Source organism: Sarcophilus harrisii, chromosome 4 (genome assembly GCF_902635505.1).
Source record: "Sarcophilus harrisii chromosome 4, mSarHar1.11, whole genome shotgun sequence".
Classification (NCBI taxonomy): Eukaryota; Metazoa; Chordata; class Mammalia; order Dasyuromorphia; family Dasyuridae; genus Sarcophilus; species Sarcophilus harrisii.
Window position 1 is genome coordinate 25,202,373 of NC_045429.1, and position 23,709 is coordinate 25,226,081.

Here is a 23,709-nt window from a genome sequence, read left to right on the forward strand (position 1 = left end):
TGAGAAACAACTGAATATTTCATTTGAGGGGGAGATGCCTACTGGGCCCTGCTACTTTTTGGGAGCAGAAGGATTCATGTTAGAGTCTACTTAAATGATTAAAATATAGCTGTGTTGAATCATGGTTGACTTTTGGGCAGAGAATAGAATTGAAACTGTATTTCTAGGTTTCACCTTTAGATATATTTAAAAAAAAAAAAAAAGGCTGAAACAACCCTCTCCCTCCAATAGATAATATCAGGAGTTGGTATGTTGTCATATAAAATAGTGAAATATTAGAGTTGATTTGTTTTCCTTTCTGAGGTACATGTTACCAACAGGTACACTTGTATAGATTTTTAATAAAAAGATTTGTAATGATTAAGAAAAATTAGAGTAGATAAAGGATATTACTTAAAAATTCTTCAAAATGATAATTTAAAATTGTAATAAATAATGATCCTGTGTTTCATGTTTACTTTTGCCCCAATTATCTTTTGAATTTGGAATGTTTGGGAGGTTTTGAATTAGGATAATTCTAATATTTGTAAAGTCTTTTAAAATTCTGAATTAAATATTTAACATCTACTGGTCATCCTGCCATCTAGGGGAGGGGATGGGGGGAAGGAGGAGAAAAATTGGAACAAAAGGTTTGGCAATTGTCAATGCTGTAAAATTACCCATGCATATAACTTGTAAATATAAAGCTATTAAAAAAATAAAATTCTGAATTAAATCAGTGGTACTGCAGGCTTGATTGGAGCCATTATACATTTTTATAGTTTCTAATCAGCCAACAAGCATGTGTGGCACACATGCTGGATGCAAAGTCTTCTTTTTCCATAGACATTATGGATTGACTTGAAAACTATACTTTTATTAATGTAACCTGAAACTGTAATAGTTTTTTTTTTTGTTTTTTTTTTTTGGTAATAAATTCACAAGAGCTATAGTTGGATAGGTTAACTATAACCATCATTTGATATTTTAAATGTAATTAAAATTCTATTTGTATCTGGGAAAAGAATTAAGGCATATACCTTATTGCAAATAGCTGTTTCACGATCCCTGAGCAGGTTGTAACCAACCACCACTATCCTTATCTTTTCTAGATGATAAAGGATTTTTTTTCCTCCTTTTCCTCATAGGTTTCTCCAAAGTCTTTAGTTCACTTCATGGTACAACTTCAATTTTTATTTGGGATTACTGTTATTTTTACAATGAATTTTTGCAGCTACAGATAAAGGAATGCTTAATTATCATTAAAAGGCAATGTTGTATCTTGAGAGACAGTGTTGCATAAGATGGAGTCCAACAACAATTCAAGTCACTGAGTATTTATTACCTGCCTGCTGTATGCTAAGCACTAAGGATTTAAACAAATGTAAAAAAAAAATTCCTCATCTCAAGGAACGTAACCACTTAAAGGACAGGGGGATTAATTTCGTACAAACAAGATACAGGTTAAACTGGAGACAATCAGTAGCAGAATGGCACCAGTATTAAAAGAATCAGGAAGGGCTTTTTGTAGGTGGAATGAGATTTGAAGGAAACCAAGGAAGCCAGAAGGCAGGAACATTCTTTCTCCCGTCTCTGCCTTTGCATAGATTGTCCTTCGTGGTTATAATATCTTCTTTCTTCCTCTGTACCCTTAGAATCCCAGCTTCCTTCCAGGCTTAGCTCAAAAGTGCCACCTCCTACAGGAAGCCTATTCTGATCTCAGGTTCTAGTACCTTTCCATTGAATTGGAATTCTGTTTATTTTATGTGAGAATGGCTCCATATTACACTGTTGATATTTTCTAAGTGACTGTAGAATGAATGAAATTAGGTAATGCATATATAATGGGGGAGGGGGGTGAGAGGAGGAGACAGACAGACACACACATACACACAGAGACAGGGAGGAGGCCGAAAGAGAGGGAGGCAAAGAGACAGAGATAGAGACACAGACAGACAGAGAGAGAGTGTGTATAACAAGGAGAACTGACTGACATCTTGGGATTTGTACTTTAGAGAGGATTGCAGTTTTGAGAGCTATTTGGGACTCTGCTGATTTTTGAGCCCACAAAGTAGTCTTGAATCAAGCTCGAGCCATACATTTTGCAAGAGAAGGGAGACTTTATTCTGAGGCAGGAAGAATGATATAGCTGTAACACTGGGATAGTAAGCAAAAAGAAAAAAAAACTAAAGCTGAGTTGTGGTAGAGAAAAGAGAGACTGAACACGGCCATTGCTCCTACAAGCAGACCAGAAGATTAGCACTGAAGTTACTGATTGAACTCACCTCTTCAAGTACTCAAGATGATTCAAGAAAAGGTCTACTTTTCCTCTAATTTTCCTTGCCCATTAACAGACACTGTCAAAGATTAATTCTCTACTTGACATTTTCAATAACCTAACTTTTTGCCTCAATAATAAAGAAGGGAGACCTTAGCTAGAAAGGAACACAAATTCAACTTAGAAAAGACAGACTTCTTATATGCTATGAATAGTGATTTGGCCTAGTGACTTAACCTTGTCAGCAGCAGTAGTAGAAAGTGTTCCAAGATAAGGTAAAATGTAAAAATCTAGGTATGGATCATTATTAATGACTGTGGTTTAAATCTTATTTCTGTAATCCTTGACACTCTTCTCCCTCACTCCCCCCCCCCCCCCCCCCCAATTTGTTTCTTTTTGTATAAAACCAGATGAGATGATATGTAAGAACCCTTTTGGCTCAAAACTGTGTGCTTCTATGGTGCCATTGGAGCATTTCTGTTAGATGTTGATAGAGTTCTGTGCAAACAGTGGTGAAGTCAACAATCTAATCAAAGCAGTTAGCTTGTGTGTCTAAGAGTCAAAAACAATTTTTTTGTTTTTACATGATTGTAGGTCTTGCTCTCAAGAAATTAATTGGAGATTGTATTGAGAAGCCTCACTTTAAGTGAAATCCATCATTATGGATAAATTTTATCAAAAACTTAGCAAATTATGCAATAGTAAAAACTTTTTTGGAATTAGTGTGACTACTTAATGAGTCTCCTGATTGCATAAGCCCCACCCTGGGACTCTGGAAGCTGTTGAGCAATTGAAACAATTTTGGAAAGCCACTTGATGCTTGAAAGCCAGAGGATGCTTATGGGCCTCTTCTCTTACCCAGAACATGCATTTATAAAACTGAAATAAGGCCTATGTTGCTGACTGCAGCTGTTGGTTTTAATGATATTTTTCAGGGAAAGCTGTTAAATCAGAAAAAAAAAATTGAATTGAAATAATTAAGCTTTTATAGTCTCTCCTGTCCTCCAACCTCCCTCCCCCATTTTTGAAAACAGCCTCTTGAGGTGCCTTTCTCTTTTGATGGCTTCTATTGCTTCCATTCCCTTGTATAGAAACAGTAAATAGTAGCATTCTAATTATTTCAAACAGGATTGTTATTTCAGGGGGAAGTAAGTAGCAGAATTAAAGGAACAAGATAGAGTTTATTTTCATACATATGTTATTAATAAAAAACAGGGACTGAGAAATGTAATATGCATTCAGAAGGATTTTTTTCACATTTTTCCATCCATTGATGTTTCAAGTTTTTAAATAATTCAACATGATTATGCTGAGAGCCAATTTTGAAGATCCAGAACCATAGAGGGAAAGTGATTTCAGCAAGTTGTGGATGACTTTAAAAGCCAAATGAAGAAATTTCTACTTAATCCTGGATTTGATAGGGAATCATTGGAGTTTGTTAAGTAAGAGCATGATAAGGTCTGTTCTGGGTGCACTAGAATGGGGAGATACTGAGGCAGGGAAAGCCAGGCTATTGCAGCAGTCTAGTCTGATCATGGAACCCTGCCTTAGAGTAGTGTAAGTGTAAGAGAAGGGGATGGATATCAGAGATGTTACCAAGAAGTATGCTGAGATTTCCAGCTCAAGATACCTAATGGACACTTGGAGATGTGAGCACAGCTGAGAGTAAACAGAGAGCTCAGACAATCTGAGAATTGTCTGCAGAGTCAATTAATAAATATTCAGCACCTACTATGTGCCAGGCAGTATGGTAGGCACTGGGATACCAAGCAAGATAAAAAACAGCCCCTTCTCTCAAGCAGCTCACATTCTAATATATACAGATAGCAGTATACAAATAAATTATATACAAGATACAGATTTGGAAGGGCTTCCTGTAGAAGAAGGCATTTAGTTGGAAAACTAGCAAGCAGAAATGAGGAGGGAGAACATTATAGACATAGGGGAGAACCAGTGAAAATGCTTCATTCTGGAGAAGGAATGTCTTTTTCAAGGAGCTATAAGGAAGCCATTGTCACCAGTTTAGAGGGGGTCTTCAAAGGGCAGGGAAGTGGGCTAAGTTTAAAGGGTTTGAAAGCTAAATTGTTGGTGGAGTTGTGAACGAATCCAACCATTCTGGAGAGTAGTTTGGAACTATGCTCAAAAAGTTATCAAACTGTGCATCCCCTTTGATCCAGCAGTGTTACTACTGGGCTTATATCCCAAAGATATCATAAAGAAGGGAAAGGGACCTGTATGTGCATGAATGTTTGTGGCAGCCCTCTTTGTAGTGGCTAGAAACTGGAAACTGAGTGGATGCCCATCAGTTGGAGAATGGCTGAATAAATTGTGGTATATGAATATTATGGAATATTATTGTTCTGTAAGAAATGACCAACAGGATGATTTCAGCAAGACCTGGAGAGACTTACACGAACTGATGCTGAGTGAAATGAGCAGGACCAGGAGATCATTATATACTTCAGCAACAATACTATATGATGACCAGTTCTGATGGACCTGGCCATCCTCAGCAATGAGATCAACCAGATCATTTCCAGTGGAGCAGTAATGAACTGAACCAGCTACGCCCAGAGAAAGAACTCTGCGTGATGACTAAAAACCATTACATTGAATTCCCAATCCCTATATTTTTGCCCACCTGCATTTTTGATTTCCTTCACAAGCTAATTGTACAATATTTCAGAGTCTGATTCTTTTTGTACAGCAAAATAATGGTTTGGTCATGTATACTTATTGTGTATCTAATTTATATTTTAATATATTTAACATCTACTGGTCATCCTGCCATCTGGGGGAGAGAGTGGGGGCTAAGAGGTGAAAAATTGGAACAAGAGGTTTGGCGATTGTTAATGCTGTAAATGTGTATGTACCCATACATATAACTTGTAAATAAAAGGCTATTAAATTTAAAAAAAAAAAAAAAGAAGAAAGCTAAACAGAGGATTGATCACAAAGGTGATAAAGTATACCACTGGAGTTTATCAAGTAGAAGGATGATGTGATCAGACCTGTGCTTTAGAAAAATCCCTTTGGCATCTGAGTGAAGGATGGACTGAGAAGGGACAGACTTGTGGCAGGCAGCCTGGGCATGAGGAAGGGGTGCCAGGATCAGTGGAGAGAAAGGAGAGGCAAAATTGATTCTTGGCAGCTGATTGGTTAGTGGGAGAGGGGAGCAGTGAGAGACAAGGGTTGAGCGGGCCCAGGGGACTGAGAGTATAGTTGTTTTCTTGACAGTGATGAAGAGGATTAAAGGTTTGGAGGGAAAAAATAATAATTTCACTTTTTTACATGTTGAGCTTAAGATGTCTATAGGACATCAAGTTCAAGATGTTAATAAGCTTTGGAGATGGGAGAATAGAGGGCCACAGAGAGTTAGAGTACATAAATGGAGTTGAGAATCTTTAGCAAGGTGATGATAATAAAGTCAATAGGAATTGATGAGATCAAGAAGTAAAATGGTATATATAGAGAAGAAAAGATTCATTCCCATGGTTATTGAGGTATGTATTTGTATAAGAATATCCAGCAAAAGAAACTAATGGAGTAGTCAGTTAGGAGAAGGTGGTGTTCAAAAACCTGTTAGAAGAGAGTATCAGAAAAAAAGAGTGATCAAAGTGTCAGAGGCTGCAGAGAGGTTGAGGACAATGAGAACTGAGAAAAGGCCATTGAATTTGGTAGCTAAGAAAGATCATTGGTAAATTTGAGGAGAATGATTTTGATGGAATGATGAGGATCAGAAGCTGAATTGTAATTGATTCTCAATAACTTTGTATATTTTGTAGTTCTTTCAAATGGGTTTTCCAGTTTTATTTCTTTCAGATTTTGTTAAATATAAATGCTATTAATTTTTGTGAATTTGTTTTCTACTCTGCTATTTAACTGAAGTTATTAATTATCTCAATTATTTACCTTGAGCCTTTTATAAGACACTAGCAAATAGGAACAGTTTGGTTTTCTCTTTTTATTCCTTATGCCTTTCATTTCTTTTACATCTCCTTACATTATATCCTTAAAAAATTAACAACAGTAGAAAAAGACATGGCTAGTGAATGAGATATGGTACTAAAAGTTTAAGAACTCCACAAATAAATGCAAAATGAGTCCCAAAGAGGAATATTTAAAATCAGGTGAGACATAAATTGGAAAACAAAAAGGTTAGAACTGAAAAAAAAAAGTTAATAAATCTGATACACCTTTTGCCAGTAACTTTAAAAGGAAGAGCAATGGTATGAATTAACAAGAAAGTCAGGAGGACCTGAGCTCAAATTCAGCCTCAGACACTTAACACTTATTAGCTGTGTGACCCTGGGCAAGGTTTTTTTTTTTTATTTTTTTTATTTAATAGCCTTTTATTTACATGATATATACATGGGTAACTTTACAGCATTAACAATTGCCAAACCTCTTGTTCCAATTTTTCACCTCTTACCCCCCCCACCCCCTCCCCTAGATGGCAAGATGACCAGTAGATGTTAAATATATTAAAATATAAATTAGATACACAATAAGTATACCTGACCAAAACGTTATTTTGCTGTACAAAAAGAATCAGACTCTGAAATATTGTACAATTAGCTTGTGAAGGAAATCAAAAATGCAGGTGTGCATAAATATAGGGATTGGGAATTCAATGTAATGGTTTTTAGTCATCTCCCAGAGTTCTTTTTCTGGGCATAGCTAGTTCAGTTCATTACTGCTCCATTAGAAATGATTTGGTTGATCTCGTTGCTGAGGATGGCCTGGTCCATCAGAACTGGTCATCATATAGTATTGTTGTTGAAGTATATAATGATCTCCTGGTCCTGCTCATTTCACTCAGCATCAGTTCATGTAAGTCTCTCCAGGCCTTTCTGAAATCATCCTGTTGGTCATTTCTTACAGAACAGTAATATTCCATAATTTTCATATACCACAATTTATTCAGCCATTCTCCAACTGATGGACATCCATTCAGTTTCCAGTTTTTAGCCACTACAAAAAGGGCTGCTGGGCAAGTTTTCTATCCAAAGTCTTCTGCGATTGCCTTGGATCACTAAATCACCGGAAGAACCAAGTCTTTTCCTAGTTGATCATCACACATTCTTTCTGTGATTGTATTGCAATGCATTTCTGGCTCTGCTTGTTTCACTCAGCATCAGTTGGTGTAAATCTGTTTAGGCCTTTCTAAAACCATCTTGTTCATCATTTTTTTACAGAACAGTAATATTCCATTATCTTCATATACCACAACTTGTTCAGTTCCTCAGTTGATGGGCATCTATTTATTTTCCATTTCTTTACTCCACAAAAAGAGCTGCTACAAACATTTTTGCATATGTGGGTTCTTTTCCCTCTTTTATGATTTCCTTGGTTTATAGACCCAGTAATGGCACTGCTGGATCAAAAGGTATGCACAGTTTAATAGCCCCTTTGGGTATAGGTCCAGATTGCTCTCCAGAATGGTAGATCATTTCATAGTTCCACCAACAATGCATTAGTGTCCCAGTTTTCCCACATCCCCTCCAACATTTATCATTATTTTTCCTGTCATTTTAGCCAATCTGAGAGAATGAGGTGGTACTTCAGAATTGTTTTAATTTGCATTTCTCTAATCAATAGTGATTTAGAGTGGTTTTCTTTTTTCATTGTATGAAAAAATTGTAACTGTTTGGTTTTCATCTATGGTCATATCATAATAGATGGCTTTAATTTCATCATCTGAAAATTGTTCATAACCTATGACCATTTATCAATCGGGGAAAGACTTGTTTTCTTATAATTTTGACACAGTTCTTTATATTTTTTAGAAATGAGACCTTTATCAAAAATACTGGCTGTACAGTGTTACTACTGGGATTATATCCCAAAGAGATTATAAAGAAGGGAAAGGGACCTGTATGTGCACGAATGTTTGTGGCAGCCCTTTTTGTAGTGGCTAGAAACTGGAAACTGAATGGATGTCCATCAGTTGGAGAATGGCTGAATAAATTGTGGTATATGAAAATTATGGAATATTACTGTTCTGTAAGAAATGACCAACAGGATGATTTCAGAAAGGCCTGGAGAGACTTACATGAACTGATGCTGAGTGAAATGAGCAGGACCAGGAGATCATTATATACTTCAACAACAATACTAGATGATGACCAGTTCTGATGGATCAGGCCATCCTCAGCAACGAGATCAACCAAATCATTTCTAATGGAGCAGTAATGAACTGAACTAGCTATACCCAGAAAAAGAACTCTGGGAGATGACTAAAAACCATTACATTGAATTCCCAATCCCTATATTTATGCACACCTGCATTTTTGATTTCCTTCACAAGCTAATTGTACAATAATTCAGAGTCTGATTCTTTTTGTACAGCAAAATAATGTTTTGGTCATGTATACTTATTGTGTATCTAAGTTATATTTTAATATATTTAACATCTACTGGTCATCCTGCCATTTAGGGGAGGGGGTGGGGGGGTAAGAGGTGAAAAATTGGAACAAGAGGTTTGGCAATTGTTAATGCTGTAAAGTTACCCATGTATATATCCTGTAAATAAAAGGCTATTAAATAAAAAAAAAAAAAAAAAAGTTAAATAAATTACAGATGGTGATATTAATACTCTAAAAAAAAAAAATACTGGCTGTAAAAATTTTTCCTCAGCTTTGTGCTTCCTTTTTCAATTGGTTTTGTTTGTGCAAATATTTTTTAAATTTAATGTAATTGAAAAATTGTCCATTTTGCCTTTCATAATGTTCTCAAGTTCTTCATTGGTCATAAATTCCTCCCTTCTCCAAAGATCTGATAGTTAAATTATCCCTTGCTCTCCTAATTTGCTTATAGTATCAGCTTTTATACCCAAATCATCTACCCATTTTGACCTTATTTTGGTATGGGAAGAATGCAATCTTCAAAACAAACCAATTAATATCAATTGCTCAGGGTAAGTTGAGCTAATATAATAAAAATTGACAATTCTGCCTAAATTGATCTACTTTTTCAGTGTCATACAATCAAACTGCTACAAAATTATTTTATAGAACTAGAAAAAGTAATAACAAAATTCATCTGGAAGAGCAAAAGATCAAAGGAATTAATGAAAAAAAAAATACAAAGGATGATGACTTAGCAATACCAGATTTAAAAACATAAAACAACAATTATTAGAACCATTTTGGTATTGGCTAAGAAATAAGAGTGGTAGATCAGTGGAATAGATTAGATACGCATGACACAATAATCAAGGACTATGGTAATTTAGTGTTTGATAAGCTCCAGCTTCTGGGATAAGAACTCACTATTTGACAAAAATTTCTGGGAAAACTGGAAAATAGTATCTCAGAAACTTGGCATAGACATACCTCTCATACTCCATACCAAAATAAGATCAAAATGGGTATGTGATTTGGGCACAAAGAATGATACCATAAGCATAGTAGAAGAGTAAAGAATAATTTACCTATCAGATTTTTGGAGAAGAGGGAATTTATGAAAACTAGAGAACATTATGAAAGGCAAACTTTTTTGGACAATTTTGATTATATTAAATTAAAAATCTTTAAAAATAAGAATACATAGTTAACCAAAAAAAATTCCTGTATTGATCATGTCCAGAAATATGTCTTACTCTGATGATGGATTCTGAATTTTTCTATCAGGAAGAAGATAGCATTTTTCATCATGAGTCTTCTGAAATTGTGGTTTGTCATTATGATGTAATAATCCTTCAAATCCTTCAAAGGTGTTTGACTTTATAATGTTGTTATCGTGTAAATTATTTTCCTGGTTTGCATCATTTCATATCAGTTTTCTCAAGTTTTTCTGAAATGATCTCCATCATTTTTTTACATCAAATAGTATTTCATCAGATTTATATACGATTAATTTATTCTGCCATCATCCAAATGATACATACCTTTTTTAGTTTCCAGTTCTTTGTACTACATGAAAGAACTATGAATATTTTTATATATAAATAGATCCTTTTACCCTTTGATTATTTTGGGATGTAGACTCACTGGTCTTATTACTAACTCAAAAAATATGTATGTACAATTTAGTATCATTTTCTAATAATTTCAAATTGTTTCTAGAATGAATGGACCAATTGACAGCTCCATCATCAATGAATTAATGTACTTGCTTTCTCACAACCTAACATTTGTCATGTTATTTTTTTAAAAGTAGTCTTTGCTAGTCCAATGATTATAGGATGAAACCTCAGTTACTTAAATTTTAATTTCTGTATTTATTAGTCATTTGGAGCATTTTTATATGACTTTAGATGACTTCAGTTTTTCTCAGAAAATTGTCTAGTCTTATCCTTTGACTACTTATTAATTGGGGAATGGCTCTTAAAAATTTAAGGCCGTTTTCCTATATACATTATAAATGAGATTTTTGTTTATTGGAAGTGTCACTGTAGCACTTCTGAAGGTGGTAGTCAGGGGAAAAAATGATTTTGGGTAAAATCATTCAACTTCCTGCCTTTTTGGTAGCTGTGGGGTAATGGAAAGAAGCCTGGACCTTGTCAGTGAATCTGGGTGGCCACAGCTTTTCCATTATCTTGACATTACTTTCATATATCATATCTGACTTAGCAGCCACTACTCCAAAGAAGCAGAGAGGTTGGAACACAATATTTTGTAAGGCAAAAGAGATTAGCTTGTAGCCAAGAATAACTTATTCAACAAAAGTGAGTATAAAGCTACAGGAGAAAGAATGGATATTTAATGACATAAAGGGTTTCCAAGCATTTCTGACAAAAGACCAGAGGTGTGGAGGAACTTTGAAGTATAAACAGGCATTAAGAGAAATATAAAAAGATTAATGTAAAGTACAATGATAAAGGATTAAATGAAGATAAATGGCTTACATTCAGATATTGAGAAATCATACATGTGAATCCTCTGAATTATAACATCAGTAGTAATAGAGGGAGTTCAACTGGATATGGTTTAGAGAGTGGTTTTGTTATGTATTGATGATTTGAAGAAAATAATAGAAAGTTAGAGGAAGAATACATTAGGAGGTGAGAGAATAGAGAGGAAGGTTAGAAATAATAATCTCATAATCAGAATATGCTAAATGGATTTCCATATTAGGGGTTGTTGCTGGCACTCGAACTTCACTCAACTGAATTAGAGAAGGATGTGTGTGTGTGTGTGTGTGTGTGTGTGTGTGTACATACAGAAATACATAATCATGTAGTAGTAAAATAGGGAGAGAAAAGGGAATGAGGGAAAATTGGAGGAAGGGCAGGTTCCTTAAAACAAACTTTTAAGGATATACAAAAATATTAACTTTTTGAGGTGGCAAAAATCTTAGAAATGTTCATAAATTTGACAATCAATGAACAAGTTATATATGCAGGGGATGGAATAATGTTATCGAGGAAATGCCCGACCATGATTCTGGGGCTCTGATGAAACGAAGTACCTCCTCCTGATAAAAAGGTAAAAGACTCAGATTGCAGAGTGGACATGGCCAGTGTGGAAATTTGTTTTGATTGACCATATGTGTTTGTAAAGGACTTTGTTTTTCTGTGTTCTCTACTGGGGAGTATGATGGAACAGTGAGAAGGTAGATTTTGACTGGCTGACCGACTTGAAACATTTCAGACGAATTACTCAAGAATTTAATCCTTCCTTTCTTAGCCCTAAAGTGAATTATTATTTCTCAGATTGGGTATAGATCATGTTTTAACACTGACAGATTAAAGATGATAAGTTCCTGAGGTGCTGAGTGAAATGAGCAGGACCAGGAGATCATTATATATATATTTCAACAACAATACCATATGATGATCAATTCTGATGGACCTGGCCGTCTTCAGCAATGAGATGAACCAAATCAGTTCCAATGGGGCAGTAATGAACTCAACCAGCTACACCCAGCGAAAGAACTCTGGGAGATGACTATGAACCACTACATAGAATTCCCAATCCCCATATTTTTGTCCACCTGCATTTTTGATTTCCTTCACAGGCTAATTGTACACTGTTTCAGAGTCCGATTCTTTTTGTACAGCAAAATAATGGTTTGGACATGTATACTTACTTTGTATTTAATTTATACTTTAACATATTTAATATGTATTGATCATCCTGCCATCTAGGGGAGGGGGTGGGGAGAAGAAGGGGAAAAATGGAACAAAAGGTTTGGCAATTGTCAATGCTATAAAATTACCCATGCATATAACTTATAAATAAAAAGCTATTAATAAAAAAATAAAAGTTCCTGAGGCTGTATAGTGGTAGACTCATGATCCCTGGCACTCAGGAAATTCACAGACACTTCACTGTGAACCTAGAGCAGGAAGTTCTAGGCTTGGAGTGAGGAGAGGACTAGCTTCATACTTATTTGCTGTGTAAGCCAGGACAAATCTGTTCTCAGAGGCCTTGGGCTCAGTTTCCCTCTAGAAAGTATAGAATGAAATCTCTGCTATCCTTGCCACTTGTGTCCCCTGAACTCACACATGGCTCAGGGACGACCAGGCTGGGACTTGGGCAAGTCACCCAACCTCCTTGTGCTCTGTTTTTTTGTGCCTTAAAACAGGGATAATTAGAGCTACAGTTTTTTAAGAATATTGGGATAATTGAAATGGGGCGTTTGAAAAGTGCTTTGTAAATGTTAGAATGCTATGTAAATAATATTATTAAAATGAGAGAAGATATTGAAAAATAACTTTATTATTTAGAGCCTGTATAAATTTCACCTATGAGAAAGTTGACCTTACTATGATAAGATTAAATATGATGAATTGGGGCCCGTTAAATTTTTACCTCATGTCTTCAGTTATTGAATAATAGATTAATAGGGTATTTTTGTGTATTTGTTCATATACTTGAGATAGTGTGTTGTAATGAAAAGAACCGTAGACTTCAGGAGGCTGGATCTCATGGTTCCCTTCTTCTTTGGCCTCGTAGATGACCTTTCTTTATCTGAGAGCTCTCAAGTTGTCCTCCACAAAGAGAAGGAGATACTAGAATGTCTCCATCTCGGATTTAATAACAACAGCAGCAACAGGAGCTAGCATGTTTTGTTGTTTTATGTTTCATATTTATATATATATATATATATATATATATATATATATATATATTGTTTTAAGATATACAAAGTACTTCAAATATTTCATTTGATCCTTACTACAATCCTGGGAGACTGTGCTATTATTATCCCTATTTCATAGATAAGAAAACCAAAGCACAGAGGTAAAGTGACTTGTCCATGCAGCTAATAAATTTCTGATTCTGAATTTGAATTCATCATTCTGACTCCAAATCTAGCACTGGAATCAGCAAGTCACCTACCTACTTGCCTACATCCTGTACAGATTTTGTCCTTTAACTTGCCTAAAAAGATCTAGTCACTTAGATTTGTTGGACGTGGTTAGGATTGGTTATCTCATTGTTTTGCTTTAAAAGTTAATTTGTTGTTTCATCTCCATCTAAATATTCTTGTTTATTTCATTTTCAGGCGTGTACTGGCATCGAAAACATTGATGAAGCCATTACGTTGCTTGAACAGAATAACTGGGACTTGGTGGTAAGTGCTTCACTGTTTCCAGAATGTCTTGGCAACACTTAAATGTTAGGATCTTCTTGACAGTCCCTCATATTTCCAGTTCTCATGGAGATGTGTGATGGCCTAGTATATTGTAAATTTAAGGAATTTAAAAAGCCTATCTGACACTTTTTAGAGATTTGGCTTCCTAAATAGAGATGTTATGTATCTTGAATTTATCCAGAAGCATATCCTTGTGGTTTTAGCCAGCGGCTAAGCCAAGTGTGTAAATCACAAGATTTTATGAATGTCTGAATTTTAGTCTTTTATCCCTCAGATTAAGCACCAGAGGGATATAGTGCTTTATTCTTGTCAGTTGCATATCTGTTACTGTATTGAATGATGGAGTCACCATCCTAATCTAGGTAAGCTGTACTGTATGGTTCTCAAGAACGTAAAGAAAGACTTCATTAGAAGAGATCAAATCCTGTCCTGGGGATTTAAAAATTCACACAAAGCATAGTCGTCGTTTTTGAAGGCCTCACTGAAATGTGGAATTAAAGTTCTCTACTTTCTTTATACTCTCTTGCTCTAAAGCAGACCACTGAACCATGTGTCCTCATGGACATCAATTTTTGTGAATGAAAGCCAAGCCTTATTTGCTAATTTTCTTGAATATAGTATTCTTACAAAGATAAAATAGTCTTTCCGGCTAAACTTTTTGATACATCTTTTTTAATGGATCTGCTTTTTCAAGGCTATTTACTTAACACCTATATTTCTCAAAGCCTTTATCCATTCTTACAGCATATACCTGTCTTGGTCATGTGCACATAGACAAATGTGCATACACTTGTGCATGTGAACACACACACACACACACACACACACATTGCTGAACAATCTTCCTCATTAATCCAAAAACATGTGCCTGCCTGGTGTGGCAGATTGAACCCCAAACCTGAGTTCTAACCCCATCTGTACTCTTTGTAGACTTAGTGTCATCAGGAAAGTTTCTTCTTCCTGTACTTCATTTTCTCCAACTGACAATGAAGTGTGATTTTATTCTCCTCCCTCCCCACCACTAACTTCCTTCTAATCACACTATTTTGAAATGTGTTCTTTTCCTTTGTATTTCATAGTTTTTTGGAGAGAATAAGAATAAGAGAAGATTTAGGAAAATTCTGCTTAATTGGCTAACTTACTTGCCACAAGAAAAGTTATTGATAGAAAAAGAAGTCATCTCAGATTTTCATATATATATGTATATATTTTAAAATAAAACCAGATTATAGCAATGAAGGTCATAGAGTCAGCATTTAGAGCTGGATGAGACCTTAGAAATAAATTAGTCAACTCTCTGTATTTGAGTCAAATATTTGCCTTTATTGGTCATGTTCAAAAACACATTTCTCATTCTTCATGTTAGTCCATTTAATTGTTTACCAAATGACCATTGTCTCTTAATTTGTAGCTCTGATGGATCTGAAAGATCATCTATTCTAAGTCCCTAGTCCAACAAATGAGGAAAATGCAACCTGGGGTGTGGGATGACTTACCCAAAAGTATTGTTGTCATGCAGTCATTTCAGTTATATTCTACTCTCTGTGACCCTCATTTGGGTTTTTTAAGCAAAGATATGAGAGGTGCTGGCCATTTCCCTCTCCAGCTTATTTCACAGATGAGGAAACTAAGGGAAACAGGCTGAAGTGACTTATATGAGGCCAGATTTGAGCTCATGAAGATGAGTCTTCCTGACTATATTCACTATGCCACCTAGCTGCAATTGGTGCAAATAAACAAAATAGGTTTGCAATAAGCAAAAGTTATTCAAGTGGTAAAAGGTATAGCCAGGATTGTAATTCAGCTCCTCCGATTCTAGATCTAATTGCTTTCCATTGCATCATCCTGCTGCTTCTTTTTCTTTGTCCCTTATTATTAGGTGTTTACAGACTGAAGAACTAGAATCTCTCCTACTTGTAATCAGAGAACCCTGGCAAGGACTGGAAAAGCTGCCAAGTCCAACCTAGACTTTAGTAGGAATCCTTCCTATACCATTTGACAAAAAAGAAATTTATCTTTCCTTAGTTTGTGAATGGGAACTCCCTCCTTACTGAGGCAGCCCACTACTTTGGGAAATGGATGCATCCAAGCCTACATTTCCCTAGCTGGAACATCCATCTGTTGGTCCTAATTCTGGCACTTGGATCCAAGGATGACTCTAGTCCCTTTTGCATATGACAGATTTTCAAATTCTTGAAGTTCTGTATATTATTAAATTATAATCATGTGAGAAAACCAGGAATTCAATGGCACAATTGTGGTATACTGCACTTTGTTTTTTTTTTTTTTTTTTAATTTAATAGCCTTTTATTTACAGGATATATACATGGGTAACTTTACAGCATTAACAATTGCCAAACCTCTTGTTCCAATTTTCACCTCTTACCCCCCACCCCTCCCTAAATGGCAGGATGACCAGTAGATGTTAAATATATTAAAATATAACTTAGATACACAATAAGTATACATGACCAAAACATTATTTTGCTGTACAAAAAGAATCAGACTCTGAATTATTGTGCAATTAGCTTGTGAAGGAAATCAAAAATGCAGGTGTGTATAAATATAGGGATTGGGAACTCAATGTAATGGTTTTTAGTCATCTCCCAGAGTTCTTTTTCTGGGTATAGCTAGTTCAGTTCATTACTGCTCCATTAGAAATGATTATATACTGCACTTTGAAATGAGGATCACTCTTTTTCCTTAAGCTTCACCTCTTGCAAATTCTAACATCTCTTCCCCTTGGGTCTTTTATTAAGCCATTCACTCTGCTTTCCTTCTCTTCACTTCTCTTCTCTCTTCCCAGTTTTGACCCTATAGTTAAACAATTCTTTTCTAAGTTGACTTTTGCTTTAAAATCTCTCACTGAGTTTTCTTGTCAGCACTTAAAATCCCAGTCTGAAATTATCCCCATAAGGTGCTTAATAATGCTTATTGATTAATTGAAGTTGGATTACAAATGAAATCAAAATTGTCATTGGAATATACCATAGACCATTTATATAATTATGCAGAAAAAATCCAACATATTAAAAAGTGGACATGTGCCTGTTTCCACCTGGGTAAAGAAGAGAAAGAGATATGTCTCTTCATACTTTTGGGGGGAGTTAAGCCTGATCATTATAATTATTCATTATGCTTTAATGATTTTTTTTTCAGTTACTTTTTTTGTTTTATCATTTTCATCACTTTTTACAGTACAGTAATATTGTTACATTCATGTAGCATACTTATTTTTAGATGTTCCCCCCTCATTGGGTATCTTGTTTATATTTATTTACTGCCCCCCAAAAGGTGCTAAGTCTTTTGGTGTATAGGTGGCCTGTATTTTTTGGTTACTAGCCTCTTGGGTGACACTAGCTTTCTTGCTGTTCCTCACCTAAGATGCTCCATATCCTAATTTAAGGCACTTTTGCTCATCGTCTCTCCTTCCCAGAATGTTCCCACCTTCCTTCAAATCCCAGCTAAAATCCCAGCATGTGCAGAAAGTTTGTCCTTATCCCTCATAATTCTAGTGCCTTCTCATTGTTAATTATCTCCAATTTATTCTGTGTAAAGCTTTTTTGTATATGCTTGTTTGTCTCTCCCATTAGACTAGGAGCTGTAACAATCATTTGCCTTTCTTTGTATTCCCAGCATATTATATAGTGCTTTGAACATAGTAGAAGGGCTTAATAAGTGTTTACTAACAGAATGATTTATTTTTAAATTTAAAAAAAATATTTAAATCAGCAAAAATCCACCCCTTCTTTTGAAAAAGAAAGGAAAATAAAATGCTTGTTAAAAACATGTATGATCAAGGTAACTTAATGATGCAGTAGATAAAATGCCACTATGCAGTCAGGAGGACCTGAATTCAAATCTGGCCTCAGAAACTTGACCCTTACTAGCTGTGTCATTGTGGGCAAGTCACTTAACCCCAATTGCCAAATAATAATAGTAATAATAATAAATGGTCAATTTTTTAAAAAGACAGATTGGAAGAAATACAAAAACATATGCAATATGTAAGGTATGTGACATCTGTGGATCTCTCAAATTTACAAGCTGAAAGTTGGGTTTGTGTCATCTCATATCTTTCCATTCAAGACGATCTTGATCTTTATAATTTTGTTATATTTATTTTTCATTTTTTGTTGTATAATTTTTTCTATTTATATTGTTGTAGCTACTATGTATAGTATGTTCTTGTCTCTTTTATTTAACTGCATCATTTCTTCTAGATTTTTCTATCTAATTGTCACGTTTCTTATAAAATGTCTTATTCATGTGTCACAATTTGTTGAATTTTTTCGGTTGATGGGCATCTACTTTGTTTCCAACTCTTAGTTATCGCAAAATATGCTATTATACATATTTTGGCATATTTAAGAACTTTTGTCTTATGTGTGACTTCCACAGAGTAAGAGTTCAGAAATAGAAACTTTGGTTCATAGGGTACAAGCAATTTAGTTGCTTCATTTACACAATTCCAAAGTGCTTTCCAATATGACTATACCATTTCAAAATCCCATTAGCAATCTGTTAATGTGCCTATGCTACAGCCCCTCCAATATTGACTATTGCCATTTGTTGTTGTTTTTGCTAATTTCTCTTTTAGTTATTTGGAGCACTTTTTTCATATTTTGTAGTTCTTTTGAGGACTGTTGGTTTATATTCTTTGACACACACACACACACACACACACACACACACACACACAGAGTTTATGTAGCTTGGGTACCAAATCCTTATCATAGAAATTTGATATATTTTTCTCCCCTCATTTGACTTTTTCTTTTTATCCTAGATGCATTAATATTGTCTTTGAATGTTTTCAGGTTCAAATAATTAAAGTTTTTAGTTTTATCTTTTGTAATTCCTTTCATTTTTTGTTTGGGGTCCCTGAATTAATTTCTACTTTTATTGCATTGTTCTCTGTAGAGAATGTGTTAACTATTTCTGCAAATTGCAGTATTTCTTTGTGCTAATACTTGGTTCTCTGTTGTCACTCTTGTTGTGGTGCTCTTTGCCTGTGGCATTTATTCATTCCTGTTAGAGTTCTGTTGTTTGGGATATTTGAGAAGCAAATACTTTTTTCAGTTCTGATTTTCTTTCTAAAAATGTTTAAAACTCATCTTTAATATTTAATGTACATCTTTTTTTCCTATATGCTTAAGTTCATATTTTCAGGTGGGGTGGTAACCCTGGGGTGCATCCTGGATTCTTTTGCTCTTCAAAATATATTATTCCATTCCCTTCTACATTTTTCTAGTGGTTATAGTATAGTTTTGTGTTATTTGAATGTCCTTTCCTTTGTGTTTAAAAGTCATTCAATCTCTCTTGGCAATTGGGATTAAATGCCTTGACCAGGGTCATACAGTTAGGAAATGTTAACTGTCTGAGGCTGTTTTTGAACTCAGGTCCTCCTAACTCCAGGGCTGATGCTTTATCCATTGTGCCATCTAACTGCCACTTGAAAGTCTTTCCCTTGATTGCTTACAGAGCTCATTTTTTTGAATTAAATTGTTAAGTTTAATCACTAGGTATCCTGGAGTTTTTGGCTTTGGGTTTTTTTTTTTCCCCCAGAGGTGACTTGTGAACTTTTTAAACTGAAATTTCATTTTCTGTATTTAGAAACTCTGGGCAGTTCTCTTATTTCCTTCATTACCATATTAAGGGTTTTTGTTGTTGTTGTTGTTTTTTGTTTGTTCTATTATATTCTTTAAGGACACGTGTATCCTTAGATTGTCTTTAGACATCCTCTTTGCAATTTGTATGTTTGTGTTTTTTTTTTTTTAACATAGTGAGTATATTTTCTTTTAATGTTAATTTTTTTTTCTTCTCTTCTGGATTGTTCTTCACTTGTGTTTATTTGAATTCTCAGTCTGTTGTTCCTTCTTTTGTTTCTTTGGTCAATCAGACTTCAGATTTTTTATTTTCTACTCTGCCATTATTTTTCTTTTCTTTTTTTCTTTCTTTTTTCTTTTTTTATTTATTTAATAGCCTTTTATTTACAGGTTATATGTATGGGTAACTTTATAGCATTGACAATTGCCAAACCTCTTATTCCAATTTTTCCTCTCCTTTCCCCTCACTCCTCCCCCAGATTCTGCCATTATTTTTCACTGTACAGGTCAAAAATTCTATTCTTAGCTTTCATTTCTCTTTTAAACCACTTAGGAATAACCTGTTGTAGTTCCACGTTCTCCTTACATTCTACATGGTCCTCTTTCTTATTGAATGTTGGATCATTTTCCTTTGTTTTCCTTTATTCTTAGATTCCTTTAGCTTGATCATATTTCCTTTTGATATTGTTTTCCCTGTTGATTTATTTATTTTTGTTTTAGGTTTTTGTCTTGAAGTCTGGTAATTTTAGGTTCCTTTGACCTCTTTCCCCTTATTTTTTCTATAGTTCACTTCCTAATTCCCTTCCATTTCTCCTATATGATTATTCTCATTTTTGCTTGGGAATATTGTTCTTGTATGTAAACTTATATCCTTTGCTTTTTGGAATATCATTTTAAGTTCTTTGCTCCATTATAATGGTGGCTGCCAAGTTGTATGAGATTCTTTGGCACTTGTATTCTTTCTCTGTTTGCTTACTTAACTTAGTTTTTACATTTGTTATTGCCTTTTAGACAGTTAGCTTGTATTTGGTCCATTCAAGTTTTTAGGGATTTTGTTATTTGGGAAAGGTTTTGTACCTTTTGTACCAAGTCAGTAATTCTCTTTCCAATTATTTCATAGCTCTCACTTCTTTTCCATCCCCTCTCCTCCTTTCTAGCACTTTTATTTCGTAGATCAAAATATTTTAAATTACAAAAACAACATCCTTGTTTTATTTTTTCCAGGAATACTAGATGAATTTGCCTAGGCTGTACTTCCTTTGAAGCTTTGCTTGGATGTTTTGGAGTCATTCTTTTGTGAAGTTATGTTTTTAGCATTTCTTTCATCATAATAGTTTTTTATGGTGGGATTTTTTTTTTTTTTTTTTTTTTTTTTTTGCTTGTTTGTTCTTTTTTCTAACCCACTTTCTGATTTTGGACTTTTTTAGGGCTTGTCTCTATACTTTCTTGAAGTGTATTGAGTGTTGGTTATTCCAGGATCTCAGACTCAGCTCGGTCTGGGGACCTGAAATAAGCAGAACCAAGAGAACATTCTACACAGCAACAAGAAGATTATATGATAATCAACTGATCAATAATCAGTGAACTTGGCTCTTTTCAACAGTGAAGTAATTCAGGCTAATTCCAATAGATTTGTGATGGAGAGAGCCATCTGCATCCAAAGAAAGGACTATTATGGGGACTGAATGTGGAACACATCATAGTTTCAATACTTCCAAAGTAGTCTAATTCACAACAAAGTCTGATTGCTGCTCTTCAAGGTCTGTGGGTTTGTGTATGAGTAATAGGCTTATGGACTTATTTTGTTTGAGCTTAAAGTAGACTACTATTGGGCTCAGCCATTCTTAGCCATTTGAAAGCTATGCTAGTTAAGGGTGACCGAACTAAAGTCTCTTTTGGTCTGATATTCCTGCCCTGAGTTATTTGTGCTTCAAGACTAGACTGGAGGTCCTGGGTCATAGAAATAATGCTTGCTTCTGGAATTGCATCTCTCTTGGTACACAGCCTGGTCTGCTTTACTCCTTGCCTTTGAATGCTTCTCTTGCTTAGGTGAAGGAGCTATCACCTGTTTCTTTGAATTTGTGTCTAAAAACTGGGCAATGAGTAACAAAAATGTCAGTTGGCACCTGTTTCTCTTTAGTAAACAAATTTAAGCCCCTTTTTGGTGAATCAGGGAGACTTCTTATAGGACACAGACTTTCCCTATGCTGATCCAGTCCCCAGTTTGTGAAAATCTCTGTTGTCTGTCTCCCTATGCTGATGTGGGCTGAAAAAATGACTTATTGTAGCTTTTTCTTGGATTTCCTTATCAGACTTTCATCTAACATCTAAATCCATTTGGAGATTTTTTTTTTTTTAAATAAAGAAAGGGAGATGAGTGAGGCTGACTATTAATTCCTGTTGTTCCCCTCTTTGGTTCTGACCTTCTATCTATATTTTAAAGCAATTTTTACCAAACCCATCTTATATTGGTTAAAAATAGATAAGTAGATAAATGTAAGAGATTAGAGAAGAATCAGAAATGATTAAATTCAACTTCAGTATTAGATAAACTGAGATTGAGTTTCAGTTAATAAATTACAACAGTGCCTGTAATAAGATGGACCGAAATGCCTGTGGTCTTGAGTTATGCTGATGATGGTCTATACAGACAGAGATTGGACCTTCAGTTTTAATGCCTAATTCTAAGTGCCATCTTTTATAACCTTTCTAACACTGATTATTCTAAACTTTTGTCAACCATACTCATATGCTGGGCAAAGCTGAGTATTTTTTTGGTTTGTGTTTCTGTTATTATTAGTGATTTGGATAATTCATAAAGCTGTTAATAATTTGTAATTATTCTGGAGAACTGGTTTTATTCTTTGAACACATATTTAATAAATATCTTTTGGTGTGTGTATATTCATACATACATAATTTGTAGTATCTATTGTTTTTATTTCACATAGTTTTAAAAAAAATCCTTATTCTCCTTTTTCTAAGGAACATTTTTAATTTAATAATTTTATTAAAAAATTTTTTTGTAATAGCTTTTTATTTTTCAAAATACATGCAAAGATAGTTTTCTACATTTACCCTTGCAAAACCTTGTGTTCTATATTTTTCTCCCTTCCCTTTCCCCTATACAGCAAGTAATCCAATATAGATTAAACATGTGCAATTATTATAAACATTTCCACATTTATCAGATTAAATCAGATCCAAAGGAAAAATCAGATCAAAAAGGAAAAGAAAATGAGAGGGGGAAAAAACAAGCGAACAACAATAAAAATGGTGAAAATACTATGATGTGATCCATATTCAGCCCCCATAATAGTCCTTTCTCCGGATGCAGATGGCTCTCTCCATCACAAATCTATTGGAATTGGCCTGAATTGCTTCATTGTTGAAAAGACCCAAGTTCATTGATTATTGACCAGTTGATTATCATATGATCTTGTTGCTGTGTAGAATGTTCTCTTAGTTCTGCTTATTTCACTTAGCATCAGTTCATGTAAGTCACTTCAGGCCTCTCTGAAATCATCCTGCTGATTGTTTCTTATAGAATAATATTCCATAACATTCACATACCATAACTGATTCAGCCATTCCCCAACTGATGGGCATCCACTCAGTTTCCAGTTCCTTGCCACTACAAAAAGGGCTACTACAAATATTTTTGCACGTGTGGATCCTTTTCCTTTTATGATCTCTTTGTGATATGGACCGAGTAGTGACACTGCTGGATCAAAGGATATGCATAGTTTGATAGCTCTTTGGGCATAGTTCCAAATTGTTCTTCAGAATGGTTGGATCAGTAAGAGTAAGGAACATTTTTTAAAAGAAAAAGGGGGGGAGGATGCTAGATCATTATATCCAAAAAAATCTAATTACTCCACACCTTTGCAAAGGAGTAAGGAGAAATTTCTTTCTTTCTTTCTTTCTTTTTTTTTTTTTTAAAGCTTTTTATTTTCAAAACATATGCATAGATAATTTTTAACACTCAGCCCTGCAAAATCTTGTGTTCCAAATTTTTTCCCTTCCCCCCACCCTATTCCCATAGACAGCAAGTAATCCAATATATGTTATGTTACACATGGGTAATTTTTCTATATAGAGAGATATTTCTTTATTTGGGGTCAAACTTGTTCTTCATTTTGCAGAATTCTTCTTATCCTGGAGTGTTTGTTCTTCCCATTTACATTATTACAGTTATCATGCTTGTTCTGCTTATGTTACTCTGAATCAGTTTATGTAACTTTTTTTTTTTTTATTCATTATGTTCCTCATGTTTCATTCATAGTAATATTCCAG

The 23,709-nt window shown here is 34.6% G+C and overlaps 1 protein-coding gene across 2 annotated transcripts in view; it reads left to right on the forward strand.

Annotated features, from left to right (window-relative positions):
* FAF1 (Fas associated factor 1) overlaps positions 1–23,709 on the forward strand; it is a 385,064-nt gene that overhangs the window by 40,408 nt on the left and 320,947 nt on the right. For both annotated transcript variants that reach the window (XM_031969148.1, XM_031969147.1), the window contains exon 2: positions 13,715–13,783. In XM_031969148.1, coding sequence (XP_031825008.1) covers positions 13,715–13,783 — 69 coding nt within the window. The remainder of the gene's footprint in view (positions 1–13,714; positions 13,784–23,709) is intronic.